The 27,081-nt window shown below is 45.3% G+C and overlaps 1 protein-coding gene across 5 annotated transcripts in view; it reads right to left on the bottom strand.

Moving 5' to 3' along the window:
• nalcn (sodium leak channel, non-selective) overlaps nt 1-27,081 on the bottom strand; it is a 192,635-nt gene that overhangs the window by 94,775 nt on the left and 70,779 nt on the right. For all 5 annotated transcript variants that reach the window (XR_010018015.1, XR_010018016.1, XM_063048375.1 and 2 more), the window contains 6 exons: nt 24,313-24,444; nt 21,444-21,611; nt 20,118-20,309; nt 19,136-19,273; nt 16,987-17,061; nt 1,155-1,291 (listed from right to left, as the gene is read on the bottom strand). Coding sequence is in view for 3 of the 5 variants with exons in the window: in XM_063048375.1 (XP_062904445.1) it covers nt 1,155-1,291; nt 16,987-17,061; nt 19,136-19,273; nt 20,118-20,309; nt 21,444-21,611; nt 24,313-24,444 (842 nt within the window). In the remaining 2 variants the exon portion in view is untranslated. The remainder of the gene's footprint in view (nt 1-1,154; nt 1,292-16,986; nt 17,062-19,135; nt 19,274-20,117; nt 20,310-21,443; nt 21,612-24,312; nt 24,445-27,081) is intronic.

Below are 27,081 nucleotides of genomic sequence, written 5' to 3'. Positions count from 1 at the left end.
TTTTTCATACATTGGGTCTTTGATGGTCTTTGATGTGTGGGTTTTTTAAAAAACGGGTTCTATTTTATTTGTTTGTTTAGTGGCTGCCCGCAAGAAGACAAATCTCAAGGTTATATACAGACTACGTATCTCGATAATAAATGTACTTCGAATTTTGAGTTGTGAACACAGCCTAGTCCATCACACAAACCTCACTACCATGGAAAAACTGCCAACATATGAAACCACAGCCCTGAATCTCATGCCCTGAAACTAAAGCCCTGAATCTCATGCCTTGAAACTCCTGCCCTGAATCTCCTGCCCTGAAACTCATGCCCTGAAACTCATGCCCCCCTTCCTATCCTGGTCATTCTCCCTTCTGGCCTCTCTGTGAAGCATAAGAAAAAACCTTGACAGCATGTATCACCAGACTGAAGGACAGCTTTCGTTCCGCTGCGGTAAACCTTTCATATGCTTAGGCTGAATTCTTGATCTCTCAAACTACCTCACTGTTTCCTTTGCACTTTATTTATCTACTTGTACTTTCCCTTTACCTACAACACTATATTCTATTTTCTGTATTTTTTTTCCCTTACTGTCACTTGATCTGTCTGGATGGCACCCAAACAAAAGCTTTTCATTTTAACTGGGTACAGGTTGTGAAAATAAACCAATTACTGACTAAACCGTGTCAATATCCACTTTGTAAGTGTGGCCCCAGATACAACAGCAGCCAGGCAGAGAATGTCACAATTGGACTTCAAAGTTACTAACACCCCCAATGTAGAGTAATAGAGCACTACAGCAGAGAAACAGGCTCTTTGGCCCATCTAGTCTGTGCCAGACTGATTTTCTGCCTAGTCCCATCTACCTGCACCTGGACTGTAGCCCTCTAGAACTCTCTCAGCCATGTACCTTATCTTACATGTTACAATCGAAACCGGATCTACCACTTCCACTGCAGCTCGTTCCACACCCGCACCACCCTCTGAATGAAGTAGTTCCCCTTCAGGTTCCTCTTAAATATTTCACCTTTCACCCTAAACTCAGGACCTTTTGATTTAGTCTCACCTAACCTGAGGGGGAAAAAGCCTGCATTTCTTGCTGACAGAAGCAGACTCTCTCTCTCATACTTACACAAATATACATACAAAGACCTGCCCATTAAGACCCACCTGATTCTGGGAACGGAGAAGTCCGAGGGCAATTTGGATATCTTCACCATTTGTGGCCTGTTTGGAAACTTCTCAAAGATTCGGAGTCGAAGTGGAAGCTTTTCTTTGGTATCAGCATTGGCCTCACTTTGCTTAATCTGAAATTAAAGTAACACATTGCGATGTAATTGTTTTTCAGTCTTAGGTGACCATGGTTAGAAATCTGATGTCTTGGGTCAGGGAGCAACAGCCGGTGAAGAAACCTACTCTGTGAGGGGTGGGCAACTTCCAGAACTCAGATCTAGGCATCAGAAGACATTGGCACCAACGTTATGGATGACATATCTAAGGAAGAACGTGCTGACGTTGGTGAGGATCCAGACGAGGTTTACCAGAATGATCCCAGGGATGAAAAGGTTAATGCATGAGGAGTGCCTGATGACTCTGGGTCCATACACGCTGATCTTTATAAGGATGATGGATGATCTACTGAATACTGAAAGGTCCGGATAAAATGGATGTGGAGAGGATGTTTCCATAGTGGGAGATTTTAGGACCAGTGGGAACAAAGCTCAGGATAGAAGGATATCTCTTTAGAACTGTTATCAGATTCTTGAATGGTCTTCTTATATGACGAAATGGACTTCTGGCCTCACAATCTTCCTCATTATGATTTTATACTTTATCGTTTACCTGAACTACACTTTTTCAGTAGCTTTTACATTTTATTCTGCAGAACTGAAAAAGCATGTGCGAGCAATGAGGCCTACAAACCTGACTCAGTTACACCAGTTCTGTCTGGAGGAATGGAACAAAATTCCAGCAGCTTACTGTGAGAAGCTTGTGGAAGGCTACCCAAAACGTTTGACCCAAGTTAAACAATTTAAAGGCAATGCTACCAAATATTAACAAAGTGTATGTAAACTTCTGACCCACTGGGAAAGTGATGAAAGAAATAAAAGCTGAAATAAATCATTCTCTCATTCTGACATTTCACATTCTTAAAATGAAGTAGTGATCCTAACTGACCTAAGACAGGGAATGTTTTCTAGGATTAAATGTCAGGAATTGTGAAAAACTGAGTTTAAATGCACTTGGCTAAGGTGTATGTAAACTTCTGACTTCAAATGTACAACATTAGTATAAACCAGGTCTAATACATTCTCTCCTCTGGTTGCAAAGTTGACATACTGGTACAACTTTGGCAGAACTGTTTTTAAGTTGGCATAATTGAGAGCACCAGCAACAATGAAGACACCACTGGAGTGAGTGGTTTGGAGATTGCAGATTGCGCTGTAGAGCTCCTGCAGCACCTGCCCAGCACGGTGATGGAAACAACAATAATTACAATGGCAGTGAACTCTCTCAGTAAGTAGAACTGTTTGCACTTCACCATCAAGAATTCTATCTGCGGTGAGCCGTTACTACCAAGGCATTCAAGCACCAGTTCTTAATGACGTAGACACACAGACCCCTCAGCAGCCTTGCCAGAAATTACAGCATTCTGTCTGCACAAAAGGAGGTAACGCCTTCTAGGTGAATGGCAGAGCCTGGAAGGGTGTCCCGGAGCAAGGTTTCTGTCAGGACGAGTATGCAGCAGTCCCTCACCTCTCACTGGTTCAGATGCAGATGCAGGTAATCCATCTTATTTTCCAGCAACTGAACATTAGGGAGTAGAATTGTTGGGAGCACAGGACTGCAGGGATCTGCTTTAAGTCTTGCTTGAATACTGGCATGCTTATCGTGCTTCTGCATTCTCGTGCACTACTTCCAATGGCGGCTTCCCCAAGTAGCCGTAGTAGACTGTGGTGCCGAGTAAGGGCCCATTCCCCACATTAGTATGTAACTGTGCAGCACCTTTGTTATTCAACTCACTAGTCAGGTTGATTTGCAGATCCTAGTGTTCTTTATGATCAGCAGTGCTTTTCGTCATAGAAAAGATGAACAAGGCAAGAAATCTCACCTTTGATTGGAGCCAGACTGGCCGCTGCAATCATGTGCGCTACCATCTTATGAGGTAATAATGTGATAATAATAAACCGATACCAATAGAGGACTTTCTTTAGTAAGTGGATGGTGATCTGTGGAATTCTTTGTGGAGACGGTTGTGGAGGCCAAGTCATCAGGTATATTTAAAGCAAAGGTTGAAAGCTTCTTGATAAGTGATGGTGTCAAAGGTTGCAGTGAGAAGGCAAGAGAATGGGGTTGAGAGGGAAAAATAAATCAGCTATGATCAAATGGTGGAACAGAATGGGTGGGCTGAATGTGACTCCAGTGGCTTATGGTCATATGGATGCAACTCATCTCTTGGTCTCAAAATCTTGATCAATTTTCAGTCAGTTTTAATTAACACCTCAAGTACAGGTTTTCTCAAGGCCTCCTTTCTCAAACACACAAATCCACGCTGGTGTTGGGGCAAAGCTCAGCCTCTTCAAATTACCACTTCTCGGTTATGATAATTGTGCTAAAGCTGCTCCAAATTTAAGGACTAATTCCAAACCAATTAACTTACTTCATCCATCAAGCTGTTAGTAAAAGCTACAAACTGCCCAAAGAATGACTAATATAACTCTGAACCATTAAAAAGTTGTAAGTTTTTAAGCTTATTCAATCATCTTTAAGACATAAGGCACGAGCTTCAGGAGGCCCAGCCTCAAGAAGGAAGCATCTACCATGAAACACTCCCACCACTCAGGCCCTGCTATCTTGGTGCAGCTACCATCGGGCAAGATGTACGGAAGCCTGAAGTTCCATACCGACAGCTTCAAGAACAGCTGCTTCCCTTCAACCGTTCGGTTCTTGAACCAACTGGCTCAACCCTAACTATTACCTCAGAATAGCAACACCACAAACACTTTGCACTACAATGGCCATTTTTTTCTGTTCTGATTATACTCTTATATTCACCAATGAGAGGGAACTTGATGACGGTGAGGACACTATGAGTGAGGTTGATGTTCTGGAGCATGTTGGTATTAAGGGAGAGGAGGTGTTGGAGTTGTTAAAATACATTAGGACAAATAAGTCCCCGGGGCCTGACGGAATATTCCCCAGGCTGCTCCACGAGGCGAGGGAAGAGATTGCTGAGCCTCTGGCTAGGATCTTTATGTCCTCGTTGTCCATGGGAATGGTACTGGAGGATTGGAGGGGGGCGAATGTTATCCCTTTGTTCAAAAATGGTAGTGGGGATAGTCCGGGTAATTATAGACCAGTGAGCCTTACGTCTGTGGTGGGAAAGCAGTTGGAAAAGATTCTTAGAGATAGGATCTATGGGCATTTAGAGAATCATGGTCTGATCAGGAACAGTCAGCATGGCTTTGTCAAGGGCAGATCAGTCTAACAAGCCTGATAGAGTTCTTTGAGAAGGTGACCAGGCATATAGATGAGGATAGTGCAGTGGATGTGATCTACATGGATTTTAGTAAGGCATTTGACAAGGTTCCACACGGTAGGCTTATTCAGAAAGTCAGAAGGCATGGGATCCAGGGAAGTTCGGCCAGGTGGATTTAGAATTGGCTTGCCTGCAGAAAGCAGGGGGTCGTGGTGGAGGGAGTACATTCGGATTGAAGGGTTGTGACTAATGGTGTCCCACAAGGATCAGTTCTGGGACTTCTACTTTTCGTGATTTTTATTAACAACCTGGATGTGGGGGTAGAAGGGTGGGTTGGCAAGTTTGTAGACGACACAAAGGTTGGTGGTGTTGTGGATAGTGTAGAGGATTGTCGAAGATTACAGAGAGACATTGATAGGATGCAGAAGTGGGCTGAGAAGTGGCAGATGAAGTTCAACCCGGAGAAGTGTGAGGTGGTACACTTTGGAAGGATAAACTCCAAGGCAGAGTACAAAGTAAATGGCAGGATACTTGGAAGTGTGGAGGAGCAGAGGGATTTGGGGGTTAATGTCCACAGATCCCTGGAAGTTGCCTCACAGGTAGATAGGGTAGTTGAGAAAGCTTATGGAGTGTTAGCTTTCATAAGTCGAGGGATGGAGTTTAAGAATCGCAGGGTAATAATGCAGCTCTATAAAACTCTGGTTAAGCCACACTGGGAGTACTGTGTCCAGTTCTGGTCGCCTCACTATAGGAAGGATGTGGAAGCATTGGAAAGGGTACAGAGGAGATTTACCAGGATGCTGCCTGGTTTAGAGAGTATGCATTATGATCAGAAATTAAGGGAGCTAGGGCTTTACTCTGGAGAGAAGGAGGATGAGAGGAGTCATGACAGAGGTATACAAGATATTAAGAGGAATAGATAGAGTGGATAGCCAGCGCCTCTTCCCCAGGGCACCACTGCTCAATACAACAGGACATGGCTTTAAGGTAAGGGGTGGGAAGTTCAAGGGGGATATTAGAGGAAGGTTTTTACTCAGAGAGTGGTTGGTGTGTGGAATGCACTGCACGAGTCAGTGCTGGAAGCAGAAACACTAGTGAAATTTAAGAGACTACTAGACAGGTATATGGAGGAATTTAAGGTGGGGGGTTATATGGGAGGCAGGGTTTAAGGGTCGGCACAACATTGTGGGCCAAAGGGCCTGTACTGTGCTGTACTGTTCTATGTTCTATAATTGTGGTGTCATAGGAAAGAGTTCTGGGTACTGTCCCTAAAGCTCTATGCTGCTCCTCAAAGACATTTCTCAAAATCTGTCTCAACAGATGGGAAAACCCGAGAAAAATACCTCCACCCATAAAACAGCTGAAGAGAAACGAATACCGATTCTTCAATCGATCATCATACCATGGGTTGTGGGAGCTAATGGTGTACAAATCAGCTGCTTACAACTGAAACTTCCAACCAGGAGATGAGGGTCACTTTGCCACAGCTGAAATGCGCTACAAAAATACAGGGCAGCCTTTCTTTTTCCAGCAGTGTTTATCACTTTATTCACCTAATGAGAATTTCAGTTATCAGGCCCTGTAGATTGCAGTGATGTTACAGAAGACAGAGAATTACAGGGTTTGAGATGTGATTAATGACTCATGATGCTTGCACAAGTTCTGGGCTCCTATTGTGTGACCTCACTGTCTAATGTGGAGTTCCCTGTGGAGAGCCAAGGCAGGGAGAGAAGAGACTGAGAGGAAACTCAGGAGGGGAGCGATAAAGAGAAAGAAAAAGCAAAAGAGATAAAGCCAGAGAGAAGGGGGGGGATAGGGGAAGAGGTTGACGGGAAGGAGGGAAGATTGGGGGGGGGGGGGGGGAGAGAGGGGGGAGAGGGGGGAGAGGGGGGAGAGAGGGGGGAGAGGGGGGAGAGGGGGGGAGGGGGGGAGGGGGGAGAGGGGGGAGGGGGGAGAGGGGGGAGAGGGTGGGGAGGGGGGGAGAGGGGGAGAGGGGGAGAGAGGGGGAGAGAGGGGGAGAGAGGGGGAGAGAGGGGGAGAGAGGGGGAGAGAGAGGGGGAGAGGGGAGGGGGGAGAGGGGAGAGGGGAGAGGGGAGAGAAAGAGAGAGAGAGAGAGAGAGAGAAGTTGAAGGGGGGAGAGAGAGGGGGGAAGGGGAAACAGTGGGGAAAAGGAGAGAGAGAGGGGAAGGTGGGGAGAGAGAGGGGGAGGGGGAGAGGGGGAAGGAGAAAGGGAGGAAGGGGAGAGAAGAGAGGGAGGAAGGGGAGAGAGGAGAGAGAGGGGGGAGAGAGGAGAGAGAGGGGAAGAGGAGAGAGAGGGGAAGGGGAGAGAGGGGGGAAGAGGAGAGAGAGGGGGAAGGGGGAGAGAGAGGGGGAAGGGGAGAGCGTGGGGAAAGGGGAGAGAGAGAGAGAGGGAGGGAGGGAGGGAGGGAGGGGACAGAAAGAGGAAGGGGAATGAGAGAGAGGGAGGAAGGGAGACAGTGAAGAAAATGGTGAAAGGAAAGAGAGGAGAAAGCCAGATAGATTTACATTTTCCATACCTTTCTTTCAGACTGACTCAAAGCCCTGACTGGTAGGATTATGAAACAAAGTGCTGGAAACACTCCATCGGATTTGGATCATGACTGGCACCGATCTTCGTTGGTGTGAAGCAGGAGACATATCAGCTGATTATGCACAGTCTGAGGATTGCACTGGGGGCAGCCCACAATTGTCGTCATGCTTCCAGTGCCAACATAGCATGCCCATAACTTACTAACCCTAACCTGTACATCTTTGGAATATAAGAGGAAACAGGAGCACTTGGAGGAAACCTAAATGGTCACAGGGAGGATGTACAACTCCTTACAGGCAGTGGCAGTAATTGAGCCCTGTATGGTGATTGTTGGGGCGTGCTAACCACTACGGTACCAAGCCACCCTGGAATCTGGAGCAACAATCAATTTGCTGCAGGAACTCAGTAGGTCAGGCAGCATCTGTGCGGAAGGAGGAACTGTCAACACTCTGATGCAGGGACTCAACCAAAAAAGTTGACGTTGTTCCAGTAGATATCTTGTTGCGTGAGAGAGCTGATCCAGGGAAGGAGAAAGGGTATCAGAGGGTGGGTTTTGCCTCCCATATTGGCAAAGGGCTGTGCCTGGACAGCACTGAGGACTGCTCCACCACCCACTTACCAGTAACCCCAGCCCAGAAGGGTTTACGCCCCACCTTGCATTTAGTCATTTTTCTCTGATGTTGCCTCTTTAAATATAAATTTGCATAATTTTGCACTCACAGATGCTGCTGCACACTTAAAAAAAAATCAAATACCAGAATAGAACCTCATTAAACTGTTCAGAGAATGTGTCCCGCATTTGACATCAAGTAACTCTGTGATTGACAGGTACCTCCCCGCTTCAAGCAAGCAAATAATTTAAAACACATCTCAAGAATCCTCAATATCACATTAGCATACAGGAGCGCATTTAAAAAAAAATTCTGTCGTCTGCCAGGAGTACCGAATATAAAGTACAGAATCAGGCCATTTGGCCCCTTAAATCTACATTATCTCCTGCATGCACAGTTCTTCCCACCCCTCTCTATCTTGGTCAATCAGCATGCCTTTCCTGATGGTTTTAATAGTGTACTCTCCCATACTGGTGTGTACTGGGAGTTCACCATTGCAAATATTACCAAAGACTCTTGCAAATTTCTACAGAAGTGCACTGGAGAGCGCCTGGTTGCATCTCTGCCTGGTATGGAGCCTCTAATACAAAGGTTTGCAAGGGGCTATAGAGGCAGCCAGCTACATCATGGGCACAACCCTCCCCACAACTGAGGGCATATTGATGAAGTGCTCCCTCCAGAAGGTGGCATTCATCCTTTGGGACCCTCACCATCCTGTTTCCTCAATGCTACCTGCCCTCCACCAATCTTTGTGTCACCTGCAAACTTGTCAACAAAGCCAAAATTCCATCATCTAAATCATTGATATACTCATAAAAAGAAGCAGCCCCAACACCGACCTCTGTGGGACATCATGGTTACTGGCATTCAACCAGAAAAGGATCCTTTTATTCCTACTCGCTGCTTCCTACCAATCAGCCAATGCTCTAACCATGCCAGTAACTTTCCATGGGCTCTTAACTTGGTAAGCATCCTCATGTGTGGCACCTTGTCAAAGGCCTTCTGAAAGTCCAAATATTCAACATCCACTGCATCCTCTGTATCTATCCTACTGGTAATCTCCTCAAAGAATTCCAACAGGTTCATCAGGCAAGATTTTGCCTCAAGGAAACCATGCTGACTTTGTCCTATCTTGTCCTGTGCCACTGAGTACTCCATAACCTCATCCTTAACAATTGATTCCAACATCTTTCCAACCACTGAGGTCAGGCTAACTGACTTATAATTTTCCTTTCTGCTGCCTTCCTCCTTTCTTAAAGAGTGGAATGACTATTGCAATTTTCCAATCCTCTGGCACCATGCCAGAGTCCATTGATATTTGAAAGATCCTTACTAATGCCGCCATAATCTCTACCGCTACCTCTTTCAGAACCCTAGGGTGCAGTTCATCTGGTTTGGGACTTACGTACCCTTACGTCTTTCAGCTTTTTGAGCACCTTCTCCCTTGTCATATTAACCGCACTCTTCCCTTCCCTCACAACCTTCAACATCTGACACACTGCTAGTGTCTTCCACGGTGAAAACTGATGCAAAATAATCATTTAGTTCATCTGCCATCTCCTTGTCCCCCATTATTATTTCTCTGGCCTCATTTTCTAGCAGTCCTATATCCACTCTCATCTCTCTTTTATTTTTTACATATTTCAAAAAGCTTTTACTATCCACTTTCATATTGTTTACCAGATTGCTTTCATATTTCATTTCCCTCCTAATGATTCTTTTAGATGCTCTCTGTAGGTATTTAAAAACTTCTCAGTCCTCTATTTTTGCTCTGATGTATGTCCTCTCTTTTGCTTTCACATTATGAAAGGCAATAGTGCCGGTGCAGATCCATGGAGTAGGCAGTTTAAACGGTTTGGCATGGACTAGATGGGCCGAAGGGCCTGTTTCTGTGCTCGACTTTTCTACAACTCTTATATGACAATAATAATTTACCAATTTATCAAGTAAAGAGCTCACATATAGCATGTTTGCACAGACGGAAAATTGCTGCCTAACAGGATCATAGATGGGGTGTGTACACAAAGTTTGATAGGGAAGTAAGTTGTGAAGAGGATTTATGGAGTCTATGAAAGGATAAGGGTGGGTTGAGAGGCAATAATGTAGGAAGATGTGTGAAACAGTCCATTTTAACAGGTACAAAAGAAACACAATCTTAAGGGTAAAAGACAGCAGAGCGAAAGAGGCAGAGACTTGAGTGTTCCAGTGCTGATTTGTAGAAGTCTAATATCTGCCCACACCAAGTAACTATAAAAGCGATGAGATGTTTCTGTTTATTGCAAAGGAAATTGATTACCAAAGTAAGGAGGCTGAGCTACAGTTACATTGGGGATTGATAAGACCACACCTGGAGATGTGAACAGTATTGGTCTCTTTATCTAAAGAAGGATGTTAATGCACTGGAATCAGGCAACGCATAGAAACGGGCATTTTCAATACTTGAAATGGGCCGGCTATCTTATGAGAAACAGCTGGGCAGGTTTGAATTGTGTCTCCTTGAGCTTAGAAGACCATAAGGTGATCTCATTGAAACAGAAACTTTTGAGGTGTCTCAACAGGGAGGATATTTTGTCTTGTGGTAGAATACAGAATTAGCAGTCACTGTTTAAAAATCAAGAGTCACCCACTAAATACAGACGGAACAAATTTGTTTCTCTCAGAGGGTCTTAAATCTCTGGAACTTTGAAGAATGATGGAAGCAATATTCAGAGTAGAGTTAGAAAGGTTCTGAGTGTAGATCAGAATGAAAAGTGACTGAAGGGAGACAGGGATGTGGAAATAAGCAATCAAACAGATCAGCCAAGATGTTATTACATAGCGTAATGGATCAAACCTGATTCTAATCTGCATGTCTGGATGTTTGCTACATTCAATGTTAACTAAAAGGGCCTGATAGTGTTAAACCTAATTAGAGCTCCTATTTATGCAGCAATACATGTACTTACTGAGTAGGCATGGCTGTAGCTGTTGATTTGATGGTGACCTGTTTATCTGGTAGCCTATACTACAAAAGATATTGCAGCACCAACACCGTAAGAATAATACCAAGACAGAGAACCTGCTGGAAGAACTCAAGGGGTTGAAAAACATCTGTGGGAGGAAAGGAATTTTCCAAACACTGCATGAGGACATGAGTTCCTCCAGCAGATTGTTGTTCCATATTCCAGCATCTACAGTCTCTTGCATCTCCAGTAATGGGACTGATTGCATTGGAATTAGCATGAAGATACATTCTTTCTTGATGTTACTCTCGTTCAACCCCGTAAACCCTTTCCTATGGAAAGGAGCTCTCCATTCTCAGGGAAGGGAGGATTCTCTTTCATGGACTTATGACATCCATCTTATAGCTGTTGCTCCCAGTTGCAAGAACATTATGGAATGGCATCTTTCCTGCCTAACAGCTCCAAGGACACAGGTTCAATCCTGAGCTCAGCTGACTTTGGTGTAGTTTGCACATTTTCCCTGTGGCCATGTGGGTTTACCCTGTGCACTCTTGTTTCCTCCTGCATCCCGTATCAGTTGGCCACTATAAATTGCCCCTGAGGGTGTAGCGAAGGGTAGAACCTGGGGTGGTCGGAGGCGTTTGATGAGAATGTGGGGAGAATAAGTAAAGGAGTTAATGTAGGATTGGTGCAAATACGATGGGCCAAAGGGCCTGTTTCTGTGCTGTATCTCTATGATTCCATAAGTATATCTGTCTTTGGAATGGCAGAACAATATCACCGATTTCCAAACGTCACATTGTCTGAATTGCTGACATTTAATGCACTTCCCACCCAAGGTGAGTTCCATCTCCAACTTTTGCAACTGTTTTTTTTCCACAAGTCAAAAAGCAAAAGCCCTTTCAAAAGTTATTATTGAGTGCACTTGCAACATCCTACAAGAATATTATTTTATGATCTTATATAGAACACTTTGTCTCCAGGGAGAGAACATTATGATTGCAGCTTTGAAGGCTTTATGGGAGAGCACTGATTCACAAGGCAGATGCCATAACTAGAAGGCGCGAGATTGAAAGGCACAATATGTTTCCAATTAATGGCAATGTCTTAAATTGCTCTAAATTACTGTCCTACACACTTCCACCCTCTTAAGTCTTGCTTGTGAATTATTATTCAGGTTTTATTTGCCATAAGTGGAAGGGATCTTTACTTACCCCTGTGTGTATCAGGGTCAGAGACACATTACAGAAGCAGGCCATTCAGCCCATTTAGTCTTCACCTATCTTCCATATGCACAAATCCCACATTAATTCCATTTTTTTGATACTCCCCACATTCCCATCAACTCATCCCAGAATCTACCCCTCACCTACAAACTAGGGGCAATTAGCCTACTGAACCACACATCTTTGGGATGTGGGAGAAACAGGAGCATCTTGGGGGAAATCCATCTGGTCATAGGGAGAGCACGTAAACTCCAAACAGTCAGCGTACAAGGTCAGGATTAAACCTGAGTCTCTGGTGTCATAAGGTATTGGCTTTCCCAACACCACCACTGCATCACCCAAAGTCTCCTTGGTTACCAGCTATGGACTCAATGTGGGTAGAACCCTCAAATCAGTCAGAATCAGCATCAGGTTTAATATCACTGGCATATGCCGTGAAATTTGTTGTCTTTGTCGTGGTAGTACAGAGTTGAGGGGAAAAAGCTGTTCCCGAATCGTTGAGTATGTGCCTTCAGGCTTCTGTACCTCCTTCCTGATGGTAGCAGTGAGAACAAGTCATTGGGGTGACTGGGGGTCCTTAACAATGGATGCCACCTTTTTGAAGATGTCCTGGATTGTACAGATGTCACAAGATTGTCCTTTCAAGCCCCACACTGGATGTTTCAACAAAAATTCAGGCCAACTGTCTTTAACAGTGAGGCAGTGTGCTCACTGTGAGAGGTGCTGCCTTTTAAATGAGACATTAATTCACAGTCCTGAATTGACAAACCCAATGAAGAATTTGAGATATTCTCTGCAGTATCCAGGGACAAATACTTATCACTCTATCAACACTGCCGTAAAGATCTATTTGTGGGAGCTTTCTGAGCACAAGTTTCTAACATTACAGAAGTAAGTTGCTAGACGCAAGGTCTTTTGGAATGTCTTCGTGGGGAAAGTTCAAAGGAGATGTGCGGGATAAGGGTGACAGGTGCCTGGAATGTACTGCTGGGAATGGTAGTGGAGGCAGATACGACAGAGCTATTTAAGAGATTCTTAGACAGGCACAAGAATGTACAGGGAATGGAAGGATTTGGGTCATGTGCGGGTAGAGGGATTACGTGTCCTTAAATCAATTTGTTTGGCACAACATTGTGGGCCAAAAGGCCTGTTCCTGTGTCACACTGATCTATGTTATATCTTGAGTTTATAGGTGCTATATAAATGCAAACAGATTTTTAAACACATGCAGTGTGTGAGCTCTTTACTCTTTCCACTTCATTACTGCAACAATCTAAAGCAGACCACAAGAGGGACTGCAGATGCTGGAAATCTGGAGCAACACACATGATGCTGGAGGAACTCAGTGGGTCAGGCAGCATCCTTGGAGGGAAAAGCACAGTTGACCTTCTGGGTCGAGACCTGAACAGCAAGTTTTCCGGCCAGGTTATTCATGTCCTGATCCAGACTGCTTCAGTTGTGAATCCATCACTCTGCCTGGAAAATCTGCACCAGAATAAACATCCTCAAGGACCACTGAACTAAGAACCACTTTCAGTATTTGATTCAGAAGTATGATTTTTGAAAGGCATTGCTACACTTAACCTCAATTCTGTATCTTGCCCTCAATAGGTAATTGATTTCACTGCTTGTTGCAGTTTGAGTATTTCCATTAGGAATCAAACTCTAGAATTCTCGAGCTGTTCTAATTGAAATAAACTATTTACCAAGCTGCCTCATTACGCTTCAGGTTATTTAAGAAGGTCTGAGTCTGGGAACGGATTGTCTGTGCTTTGTCAGACTGCAGTGCAGCCATGAGCACAACCGTAGTCTGGGACTTTACAGAATTACTGTCATAACACAAGATTTACTTAAATTAATGATTCCAGAATTCACAGACATGAGAAATAATAACAATTTTAAATGGAAAAATACATCCAAAGGCAAATAGAATGTACAAGCTAGGTACTTCAGCCTTATTTTATTTTGAGATTCAGCATGGTACCAGGCCCTTCCAGCCCATCTAAGCCATGCCACCAATCAAACTACTAACCTGTATGTCTTTGAATGTGGGAGGAAACCAGGTCATGGGGGAAGAACATACACATTCCTTATAGAGAGCAGTGGAATTGAACCCAGGTGCTGGTGCTTTACTAGTATTATATTGACTGCCACACTACTAAAAAGACAAAATATGAAAGGAAGCTAGCCAATAATATAAAAGAGGATACCAGAAGTTTTTTCAGGTATATTATATAAGAGAATAAAAGGGAGGTGAGAGTGGATATTGGACCGCTGGAAAATGACAATGGACAGATAATAATAAGGGACAATGAAATAGTGGATGAACTTAGTAAGTATTTTGTATCAGCCTTGAATACATCGGCAGTAGGCTAAGCTCTGGTCTGTACTCGCCAGAGTTTAGAAGAATGAAGGGAGCTATCATTGAAGCCTTTTGAATATTGGAAGGTCAACACAGACTGGACGTGGAGAGGATGTTTCCCATAGTCGGAGAGTCTAGCACCAGGTGCACAGCCTCAGAATAGAAAGGAATTTCTTTAGTCAGAGGATGGTGTATCTGTGGAATTTATTGTCACAGACGGCTGTGGAGGTCAAGTTATAGGGTATACTTAAAGCACAGGTGAGAGGTTCTTGATTAGTAATGGGTGTCATGATGGAATAGCAGAGCAGACTTGGTGAGCCAAATGGACTAATTTTGCTCCTATGTCTTTATGATACCCAAAATCTAACCCATTCTCTTTACCCTAACCTTCCTTGCAGTATCTGGTCTGATTTTAATTTTGCAGCTGATTCTCAAGTTCAAACAAGATGCCCTTATATAACTGAATGTCAAAGTATGGAGTACTCTGCACAGGACGTGGGGCAATGAGGAGCAGTTTCTAAGTGACAAATTGTTTCTCTGTGATACAGGGACAGGCTGTGTCACCAGTCTGTTCACCAGTCTGTTCACTTGTTCACCCACTCACTCACTGACAAGCTCCAGTGGCCCCTTCTGGGCACAGTGAGGGAGGTAGCAACTACCCTTTTCCCCACCCTCTCAGTGGGGGTGTGGGTGGGCTGGGAATAATTTGAGAGTTTCCAAACAGAAACAGAGCAATTCAGTTAGATCCAAATATCTAGCTCGATTCTCGTTGGAGTCAAATTCACCTATTTCAAACGATCTTTAACATTGCCGTCTTTTGGGGGGAATTCCAGTTTCCAGCTTCCACTGCTCCCTGCCTGCCTCCTGACAGTTCCTGAACTTCCAGTCAACTGCTCTCCCTCTGTACCTTTTCTCTCTCCTCCTGATCTACACAGTTTCTCCTACACCCACTTCACCCTCCTATCACTGTTTCCTCTCCTCCACCCACTTCATCACTCATCACCCACACATTCCTCCCACTGTTCCCAGACCTGTCTGCCCTCTTCCACCACCTTCCCTCCTTTCCACGTTCTGTCTTCCTCTCCGATCAGATTCCATGTGCCTCGATACATACCCTATCAATAAAACAATTTACCAGCTTCCCCCATGCAGCCCTTTGGGCGGAGAGTGCGATGGGATGGACAGGTGCAGAAAATTTATGAGGATGTGGTCAGAAGTTGAGCACCTGAGTTAAAGGGAGAAGTTGGGCAGGCTATGATTGTATTTATTGGAGCATGGCAGACTGAGTGGCGATTCATACCAATGTGTATAAAATCATGAGGGGCAGTAATTGGGTCTTCTTCTGAGGGAACTAAAATATATAGAGAGCATAGGTTTAAGGCGAGAGGGAATAGTTTTAATTGGAACCCCAGAGGCACCATCTTTACACCGAGGGTGGTGAGTATATAGAATAAGCTGTCACAGAAAGTGGTTGAAGCAGTTATAATAACAACATTTGAAGGATATCTGGATGGGAAAAGTTTATAAGGATATGGGTCAAATGCAACGAGCTTAGACTGGCGTTTTGCATCTCTGTTGGCATGCAGGAGTTGGGCCAAATGTCCTGTATAATTCTATGAAGTTGGAGCACGGCCCTAGAACTGGCAGAGCAGGCCTCCTGTGCCCTAGTGTCCTGTGACTGGAGGGGCACCTTCCAGCACACAGCCAATCACAGATCAAGCTGAGAGCAAATGATTGCGTGGGCTGCGGATGCTGATGAAGACACCAGCTGAGTGAAGGACAGGTTTCTAACGGTGCCAATTACAACCCACGCACACCCACACACACATTACTACCACGCGATTATCCACCTCTGCTCAAGCTAAGACTTAGTATCATATTCACAATCTTTTAAAAAGTGATTCCTATGCTTCAGGTTGTGATGTGGGAAGCGAACCTCTTTACCAGACCTCTGGAGACCTGAAGGTATGATTTTATTTCGCTACATACGAGGTCAGGCCAGCTGCACAACTGCAGACGTACCCTTGCAGCAATCCCTGTGCACTTGTGCATGAACTGCAGCCTGCACCTGTTCAGACACCTCTGTGCATCTACCCATCCTGATGCATTGGCTGTCTGTTCAGAAACCTCCACACACCCATGAGTACTAGTATATCAGCTGCGGCCTGAATGAGTTCAGAAATCGCTGTATCCTCTTCTGATGCATTGTTTGGGGACAGTGGTGCTTTGTCAATGTAGTGACTGCCATGACAGACACTCAGTTCCACTCTGCAATCATAAGACCAGCTCATTCAATGCCCCACAGGGGCAGAGGAGAACTACCGGCCATCATAGCCTTGACAACTGAATTTGCACCTTTCACAAATGCAATTTCAAAACCATAACATTAAGTAGTAGAAATGCAGAGTGTGCTAACAATTCAAGCATACACTAGTACTTCATTTCTGTATCAGTGATGTGGCATTGATTAGGAGGAGGAGGATTAAGAAAACACACTTGCTTGTAACATTCATCCCAACTCATCCACGCCAACCAAAAGGGCCTTCCTGAACTGGTTCCATTTGCCTGTATTTGCCCCGCATCCATGTATCTGTCCAAATGTCTTTTAAACATTGTAATTGCATCTGTCTCTACTACTTCCTTGGACAGCTCATTTCACATACCCATCACTCTGTGTGAAAAACCTGCCCCCTCAAGTCTGTTTTAAATGTTTCCCCTCTCACATTAAACCCATGCCTTCTAGTTGTAGATTTACCGAGAAGCTTCGCATCGCCTTATGACAGACCACACACTGACGAGCTCTCCAAAGACAGCAACAAAAATACATTACCTGCTTGAGTTTTTTCAGATCTTCATCCAGCTCGAGATTGTCCAGGATGACAGCGACAAACAGGCTCAGGAGGATCTGCAGAAGAATTCAAACTCTTTTCAGACAGTCTGGTTACAACACTGAAATAACATAACTGGCACCTTAAGCTCAGTGTGCAAGGAAATCAAATGCTCAGGCAAAATACCAATGAGAGCCCTCGTGCATTAATGTTCACACACCCCAGCACAATTGTGATACATCCAATCAAACTTTGGAAATGAGCTAGTAACATAAGTAAGTATTTGTTTAGAAAAATTATATATTTCTTCCCTATATAGCTACTTAGTGGAATTTACGTAAGATTCATACCAGTAACACAAAACGAGTCACATTATCTGCAAGTTAAGTCCATCTTGCCACTCTGCTCTCTGCTGGTATATCTGCTCCCCACCAGTTGGCTTCCAACCCTCTTCATCTCTCCATCACCACCTTCCTCTCTCCCTTGTGCATTTGCCCAAAATCCTCTTAAATATGTCTCTACTCTTTACCTCCATCCCTCTGCGTGAGGATGAGATCAAAATTCTCTCAGCTACTTCTGAATCAGAGTCACACAACACGGAAATGGGCCCTTTGGCCCATCATGTCCATACTGACTATTTTGCCCAGCTGTATTCTTTAGTTCCAAACCACCACTCCTCATCGCTCGGTCATCCTGCAACTTATTCTCTCTTGCATTCCCATCCACTTCCCTTTGATTCTCCACCCTCCAATGAACTGGGAGCAATTTACAAAAACCAGTTAATCTACCAGCACTTCTCTGGGATGTGGGAAGAAAGCAGAGCATCCTCATGGTCATGGGGAGAAAGTACAAACTCCACACCGACAGCACCCAAATTCAGGATTGAACCTGGAGCATTGGAGCTGAGGCAGCGGGAGGAGGAGGAGGATTGATCAGTGAGTCCTTGAATTTATGGCTCCATTCCCAAATACCCCATGATGTCCTCCACCAAATCCCTTTCCCTGTACCTCTGTCTCCTTCTTTTCCATTAAGAAGTGCCTTAAACTGACCTTGATTTGGTTCTAATGCATCCCATATGATTTGTGTCAAACACACTGGGATATTTCTCCATGTTTGGGGCACTTTAATAAATTCAAGTCATTGTCTGTTTGGCTTCTAGTCAAGACATAATGAGATTAATTTCGATTACCTGTCACTTAATATCAAACATCACAACACAATAAAACTACAAGGGATAATATTCTCTTGTGCAATTCTACATTTTGAAGTAGTTCCACTCAAGAAACCCAGTGCAATTCTACATACTGAAGGATGCATATTTCCAAAATGGTCAGCAGTGGGGCCAGGATTTTCTTCCTTTCGTGAATGCTTCTCCCTCCCCACCGCTGAACACATCTTCAAGAGGCAGTGCTTGAAGAAGGCATCACTAAGAACCCTCACCATCTGAGATATGCCAGAAGCCTGAAGATCCACACTAAGTTATTCATAAATAGATTATTCCCCTCCACCAGATCTCTGAACCCATACACACTACCCCATTATTCCTTTCTTTGCATTACTTACTTATTTTTCGTAACTTATAGTCGATTTGGCTGCCAATACTGGCTGCCATGTTTTAGAGATGCAGCAGTGATTGACTTTCCAAACCAACATCATTGGCAGAGACCCTCCCCGACCCTCCACACCCCCACGCGGGGAGTGCTGGAGAAAGGTGACATAATATGGTAACGCAGCACAGTATGCAGTAGTTAGGATAACACTACTACAGTGCTAGTGGCCTGGGTTCAATTCCGCTGAATGTAAAGAGTTTGTACATTTTAACCATGAGTGTGTGGGTTTCTTCTGAGTGCTCTGTTATCCTCTCATATTGCAAAGATGTAGTAGGCATGCTCTACTGGAGCCAGAAGAATGCGCACCCTTGTGGGCTGCCCCCAGTGTCCAGCACATCCTCGGACTGTGTTGACCATCGATACAAATAATGCATTTCACAAACATGAGAAAATCTGCAGGATGCTGGAAATCCAAGCAATGCACACACAAATGCATTTCACTGTATGTTTCCATGTTTCGATGCACATGTGACAAATACAAATAGAGCTAATATAATAAGGCTAATCAAATCTAACAATGGCCATGCTGGATAGAGCTCACCAAAGTGGCGAAGAGGTGGTAGAGGATGAAATAAATGGCCACGACGGGGGCCCAGACGTGGCCAACTGCAATCAGCGTCTGGTCCATCACATCCACCCATCCCTCTTGTGTGATGATCTGGAACATGGACATGAAAGCCTAGAGAAGCAACAGGACAGAAGTTCATCAATGTAACTCACGCCAGCTGGAAGCACATCCCCTGGGCAGCCCCACCCACACCTCCTGACAATGTTCTGCTCAGAGTACTACACATGGCTTCAACTGGAAAGGGAGAGGGTGAGACGGGTGAGGGGGTGTGGGGTGAGAGGGGGAAGGGGGAAAAAAGGAAGCGTGGGCAGAAAGACCAATGGGAGAGAAGTAAACACCCCCCTTTCATTTCTTACATCCCAGGATACCCCAGAATATGCTAAAACTGAAGTGCTATCGCTGTGATGTAGGTCCCGGTATACAGAGACCTGGCATATGGATTTGGGAACTGTTGGTCACTGAGTGAATTGTGAAGTCACTGTGTAAACCCACTTATTGGACACTATGGCCAGATAAGCAGAGGCTGCTGCCTTCAACTGAGGTCCAGTCAGGGATGTTGGGGGGCGGGGGGTGGTTAGTAGGGACAATGGACTGGACCCAAAGGAAGGCTTCAGGGTTAAGTGGTCAGAATTGAGACTTGGGGTCAGGTTGGGTTGTGTCAATAACGGGCTAAACTGGGTGAAGATCTGAGAGGCCAGGTTCCACCTGTGGACCCTGCAGTCCGGAGGTTGGGATGACAAGCGAATGAGGGGAAGTTGATGGCTGGGGGGGGGGGGGGGGGTAGAGAAGCAAGTCAGTTTTATATGCCCAATGAAGAATCCTCAGGAGTCAGAGGTCGGGAAGCATGGCCCAAACATATCAAGGAAGCAAATGCTACCATCTCAGAATAGCATTGACGATCAGATATGGATGAGACAGTGTCGTTAAAGACAAATTCAAAACCAGTAGTGCCCACCCTTGGGAATGTGGTGAATCGGTCGAGCTCCTCCACAAAACAGAACATCTGAAGGCTGATGGATGACATGACGATCAGCAGGCTGGCGGTGAAGACTACCAAACTGCCCAGCTTCTTCCCCGGACCAAATATCTTGTAGACAAAATCCTCCAGCGCTGGGGATATCTTAATTAGACGGACCACCCTCAGGACCTGAGAGCACAGAGGCAGATATTAACCAAGGACAGGGAGAAATGCTTTTCACAATTCAGACTCTTCCACTTATTCTCCATCCCCACTGATACAGTCAAAGTTCCACACTTTATGTTCTTTCTTCAGAGCTCTGAATTTCCCTGGTTCCCATTGATTTCCTGATGAATCTGTTTCTACTGTCCCTTCAGATCACTGCAACTCAATGCGTATAAATATCCCCTCCCACGACTGCCTGTAAGGAGCTTGTATGTTCCTGCTGTGACCATGTGGGTCTCCTCCAGGTGCTCTGGTTTCCTCCTACAGTCCAAAGATGTATTAATTGGTCATTCTAAATTGACCTGTGATTAGAGTAGGATTAAATCGGGGGGGGGGGGGGGGTTTGCGGGGTGGCACAGCTCGATGGACACCTCCTGACCTCATATTCTACGTTGTCATGGCCCTTGCACCTTATTTATCCACCTGCACTGCACTTTCTCCATAACACCTTATTCTGCACTTTGTTATTGTTGTCCCTTGTACTACTTCAATGTACCGATGTGATGAAAAAGCATCACATCAGCACATCGATGAATGGATGGCGTGCAACACCAAGTTTATCAATGTATCAATTTCCCCACGCAGCTTTAAGTTGTGGAACTGCAGAATAGGAGGATGTGGTCTGGGGGTAAGAGGTGGGAGTGGGGGTAAGAGGTGGGAGTGGGGTTGACAGGGTCATTGGTGCAGCCACTCAAAAGCACTGGAGAGTGGATCATGCTGTTTCACTGCTCTGAACAGTACAGGATCTAAACCTCCCTCTTCACCACAGGTAAAATTATCAGGGGCACAGGTAGAGGAGACAGCCAGTCTCTTTATCCCAGGGTTGTGGGCCGAAGGACCTGTTTCTGTGCCGTACAGCTGTATTTCTATGCAATGAAATAACCTACAGGGATGTCATGCAAAGCAATGTTTTTCACTGTACATATGACAATAATAAACAAATTGTACCAATGTAACAAATAAAAAGCTCACATGTAGCATTTTACACAGATAGATTGGCTAGCTAGCAGGAAAGACAGAATGGGCTTTTACAGGTATTTTTTGGTTCACACACTGTGCTTTCAGGTCACTGGCTTGTAGTGCAAAGCTCACACTTACCTGAAAGTAGGTGAACTGTGAATGATAGAGGTCGGGATAGATGTGCAATGTGGTGCCCAGCACCAGTAACAGCTCAAACTTGTGCAGAGATGAGCTGATGTAACCCGTGAATCCCAAACACCAGATCTTCACCAGCGCCTCCAGGTCAAACAGAATGGTGAAGGCCACCTACACAAGGAGTTTCCAAACCTTAGTCACAATGTATGAGCAAGTTCCAGAAGTGACTGACCCATGGTCTTGTTAATCTTAGCAATTTCATTTTGCAGAATGACTGCTTCAACTTAGACAGGTCATCCACAGCTCCACATGGTGTGTCATGATGCAGGCAGTGGAGAGAATGCAGGGACCTTTCAAAGGGCTAGCACAGCTAGGATGGGCCTAATGGTCTCCTTATGAGCTGTGAGATTCTATAGCTGCAGGTGTCAGTGAAGGTTCAGTATGTCATACCAACCACAGTGGATCAAGAGGTCAAAGGTTCAAGAGTTGATCAGAGACCATCAGCAAGCGGGAGCGCACAACCACAGGGGCAGGGCCAAAAGGAGTATCCCATTCAGTTTTAGTGACGAAGGAGTCCACCAGAGGGACCATCCTGAAGGAGGAGTGGAACTAGAGAAAGCATCGCTTTGCCAGCATGACGTGGGTGTGCCCCACCAGAGGGTTGGAGCTTGAAGGAGCACCCCAGTAAAGGAACAGGGCTTCGGGGAAGAGTCCCACCAGGGCAGCAAGGACAAGACAGCACCCTGTAGCAAGGTTAAGGGAGTGTCCCACTGGGAACGGGATGGAGGAGCACCCTATTGGGAAGGTGAGGAAGAACGCACCAGAGGAAGTGAGGGAGCAACCCATCTACAGATTTACTGAGTATTTAACCAGAATAACCTATCTACTAACCACAGATGTGACAATAACCCCTTCCCATCATTGAGGATAACTTCAGGAGGCAATGCATCAAGAAGGCAGCATGCATCACTGAGGACCCTCAGCTTCTGGGACATGTTACTAACACTGGGGAGGTACAGGAACCAGAAGCCCCACTCATTGAATCAGGTACAGATTCTCCCCCTCATGAAGAGTCCATGAACACTACTTAGTTTTTATTTTGCACTATTTATTTATTTTGTACAAAAAAAATTCTAGACATATAAGTCAGTGATAATAAACCTGATTCTAGACCTGACAGAATATGGATAATTAATGTTTAATCATTTTTATCATCTTAATGTTCAGCTTTGTAAAACTCTGTAGCCACTCACCAATTATAACCATCACTCTGTCATGTAGTCTGCAACTGAACGTCCTCCTGTCAAAACCATTGCCTTTGCTGCTCTAACTGCAGACCACAGGCACTGCTCAGGCACACAAAAGCATAGACATCCATTCTCAAACCAATACAGCTCAAACACATCCTGACATCCAAAGGGAGATTTGTTTATATTCATAGATCAAAATAAATCAGCCTCTCATTTCTGTAAGAGATGAGGGAATCTATTGGCGGGTTCTCTCTCCACATTGGCTGCTTTTCTCACTGAAACCAGGCACTACTTTATCCAACACATCCACACTGCTTAAAAAATTTCAGCCACCTCACATGTTCAGCTCCTCTTAGCAAGTTCTGAATCACAGCCTGACACAATGAGAACTTTAGCCTGCTCCCAAAGGCCATCAACATCCATTCAGCCCATCTCCTTCTGTTCCATGGACACTGGGGGGGGGGAGGGGGGGAGGAGAAGAGAGTGAGATCAAATGGGGGGAGGGGAGGGGATAGGGGGAGGGGGGAGAGGGAGAGAGAGGTGGGGGGGAGGGAGGAGGGAGATGAAGGGGAGAGAGAGAGGGGGAGAAGGAGAGTGAGGGTGATGGGGGAGTGAGAGGGGGAGGGGGAAAGAAAGGAGAGAGGGATGGAGAGAGGGGGAGGGCAGGAGAGGAGAGAGAGAGCGAGAAAGGGGGTAGGAAGGGACAGAGGGGGAGATGGGAAGAGAGGGAAGGGGAGGGAGAAGAGGAGGAGGAGGGAGTGAGAGAAGGAAGGAGGGAAGGTGGGGGAGCAGGAAAGAGGAAGTGCAGGATAGAGAGGGAGGGAGGGAGAGAGAGGGGGAGATGGGGAGAGACGGGAGGGGAGTTGGAGGGAGGGGGGAGGGAGGGAGAGAAGGAAGGATGGAAGGTGGGAGAGCAGGAGAGACAGGGAGAAAGGGGAAAGAGAGGATGGACAGTGAGGAAGGGGAAAAGAGAGGGAGGCCAGGGAAGGAAGTGGATGGCATGGAGAAAGGGGAGACTGGGACTCCCTCCAGGTGGGAATGGACTGAGATTTGTTGTCTGAGAAGCTGGAGAGAAGTCCGCACATCACTGCCCAAGAGAATGGGTGAGGCAGAAACCATTACCACATGCCAAGAAGTGAGAGGCTGGGACTTAGCTGATACCTTGGTCACTATGCCCAAGTCACTCCTTCCTGTAAATTTCCAGGATTACCTCTAATGCTGCATAGAAATTAAATTACAACAAATAAAAGTGTCATGAAGTAAGCTCACTTAAAAACACAGCACAATGAAGTGCTGGAGTGTAAGGGGGGGGCGGGATTTGTATGCAGTGTAACTATAGCACCGTCCATCCTGCAGCTTCCCTGTGATGTAAGCTTCACTTAACCTGACTTGCTTTGAGGAACCATCACATTACTGCCTATTATTTCACGGTAGGAATAGGTAGGCAAAGAACCAAGCACATCCTGTCTCATTGCTCACTTGGTATTCTGCAGCAGTACAGCAGCTCAGTGAAAAATGCAGTAAACCGACAGAGCCAGATGTTAAAGGCAGCTTAAACATTCCAGCACTGTAGCCTGCTTCCCCTTTCTCCCTGGAATGTCCTCTCGGTTTAGTGTACTCACCTCTGCTAGGTAAAACACATCATACTGGCTCCTGGAATTCTCCTCCTTGTAGTAATTGCTGGCGGCAACAGTGACATCAACAGCAACCATGCACAAGATGAACATGTGGAAGATGGAAGACTGCATCATTTTCTGAAGAACAAGGGGTGGGGGGGAAGAAACAGACCAGAGAAGATATCAACGTTTAATATTTAACATGATGATAACATGGAGAACCTTCCATTTCTTGAATATTGTGTGGCTTATCCAAAACCATTTAACATAGAACACTACAGCATAGTACAGGCCCTTCGGTTCATGGTGTTGAGCCGATCTTATTATCTATTCTGAGATTAAACTAACCTTTCCCTGCTGCATAGCCCTCCATTTTTCTAGCATCCATGTGTCTAAGAGTTCCTTAAATGTCCCTAATGTGCTTGCCTCTAGTGGTGAGTGTGTGGGACACCACGCACTCACCACTGTATAAAAAAAAGGACTTCTGATATTTCCCCCTATACTTTCCTCCAATGAGACGAGAAGACTGCAACTAGTGGGGCACTGTCTACGCCACCCCAGCTACCTGCCAGCCCAGTCATCATACGGGAGCCCAAGCACGGGAGGATGAACCCTGAGCGCCCTCCCAAGACTATGGTCAACGCACTCCTAGAAGACAGCGGCGCGGCTAATGTAGATGAACTGAACACACTGATGAGGGAGAGGGAGAAGTGGAGAGTCCGTCATCCTGCCCGATGCCGGCCCCCTAGGCCTGAGTCAACGTAGTAGTAGTAGTTTCTTTCAATCAATTTAAAATTATGCCCCCTCATACTTCTCAAAAGTGTGGGGATCCTGGGCGTAACTAAGAACTAGGACTGGACTTTCTAAACTGCTGCTACTGCCTCAGTTGGGGAACTGGGCCTTGTTCTGGGTCCACATTTCATGTAGGATGTCAAAGCTTTGGAGAGGGTTTACTGGACAGACACTATAGTGTCGGAGACTTCTGGTCAGTGGGGAGACAGGGACTGTTCCCCTCAGGGCAGAGGAAGTTAGAGATTTAATGGAGGCACTTAAGGACAGAGGACAGATTTAAAGACAGGAAGGACAAGAGGGTTGGTGTCCAGAACACATGGTGGGGGGGCAGGGGGAAATGGCAGAAGACCTGGACAGCATAGGTAAAGAGTGTTGCTGTGATCTGGGGGATGCTCCCTGAAAGGGCAGTGGAAGTAAGATTCAACAGGAACATTCCCAAGGCAACACAGTAGGTACGTGGGTGAAGGCAAACTGGCAAACTTGTTTTCATTAGCTGGGGCAAAGCACACTAAAAGCTGGAGGAACTCAGCAAGTCAGGCAGCATCCATGGAGCAAAATGAGCAGTCAATGCTTCAGGCTGAGACCCTACATCTGGATGTATCAGGACAGATATAACCCAGAATCAACAATCCAAGGGTTGCTCTATAATAATAATTCTGCTTCTTCCCCAGTAAATACAACTAGAGACACCCAACAACTTGTGATTGGACTTGCAATTGGAGAGGATAGAGAAAAGCATAACCACCGCCTCAAGGCTCTAGTGATCTGGGTTCGATCCTGACCTGGGGTGCTGCCTGCAGGTTCTTCCTGTGACTCTGCAAGGGTTTTCCCGAGGTGCTCTGGTTTCCTCCCATATCCTACAGACATGCAGGTCAGTAGGCCTCTGTAAATTGCCTTCAGTGTTTACGTTAGTGTTAGAACTTGAGGAGACTTAATAGGAATGTGGGAGAATAGGTAACAAAGAAATAAGTTGGCTGTAATTTTTCTGAGAGCCAGCATTGACTTGATAGGCCAAATGGCCTCTTTTTAAGCTATCTGAAAATATGAGTACTCTCCTGATCTATATAGACAACAGGATAAGTTCCATGAGGAACCTCTGTTGCCAAAGCTTAAATGTAGACGCGGTATGTAGCTTTAATTAACAATTTCCTTCTCTTGCTGATTCATCTAATGGACAAGATGGGACCCATTAGGCAAATTCAATTACTCCCTCATACAGAAATACCCTAAATTCATTGTATAGCACTAGGACATTAAGCGCACACTAGTTTCTTAGAGTTAATTGACATCAGGGCTACAGACCATTAAAGTCAGTTTTACAACCAATTTTATATGGGCAACGAAAAGTACTGGGTATGTTTTACCCTCACTGTGCCTGGCAACAATATGCTCAAGGAGGAAACCTGACTGAGAATCGCAGCAGTTTGATGATAATCAGATGAGCAGTCACTCTGCAGGTTAGGGAGACAGCTCTCTTGTTTGTACTCAGAGACTGCTCACACTTCTCTGCGTGGTTAGAGTTTTAAAGGCATTGAGAAATACGGCATGGAAACATACCCTTCGAACCACTGAGGCTGCATTGAGCATCAGCCACACGCATTCAGACTAATTCTCCAATCGAGGACCCTCCCAGCTCCGGTTTTACTCTCTTCTTTCTCTGCCCAAGAGCTGGAGAACACGTACCAACAAGCTGAAGAGCAGCTGTATTGTATTCTAACTGTTCAAGCTACTGAATAGTCCCCTAGTACGATAAGATGGACTTTTGACCTTGCTATCTAACTCATTCTCACTTCCACTTTATTATCTAGCTGCACTACACTTTCTCAGCAGCTATACTCTATTCTGTGCTCTGTTACTGTTTTACCTTGCATAATCTCAGTTGATCTGTATGAAGAGTGTTCAAAACTAGCTTTTCATTCTAAGTACATGTCAATAATGACAAATTCCAAATAACACTATTGGTTGCATACAGAAAGAACTCAT

Source organism: Mobula hypostoma, chromosome 5, assembly GCF_963921235.1.
Source record: "Mobula hypostoma chromosome 5, sMobHyp1.1, whole genome shotgun sequence".
Classification (NCBI taxonomy): Eukaryota; Metazoa; Chordata; class Chondrichthyes; order Myliobatiformes; family Myliobatidae; genus Mobula; species Mobula hypostoma.
The sequence above is the reverse complement of the archived record's forward strand: the minus strand, read 5'-3'. Positions and strand labels throughout refer to the sequence as shown.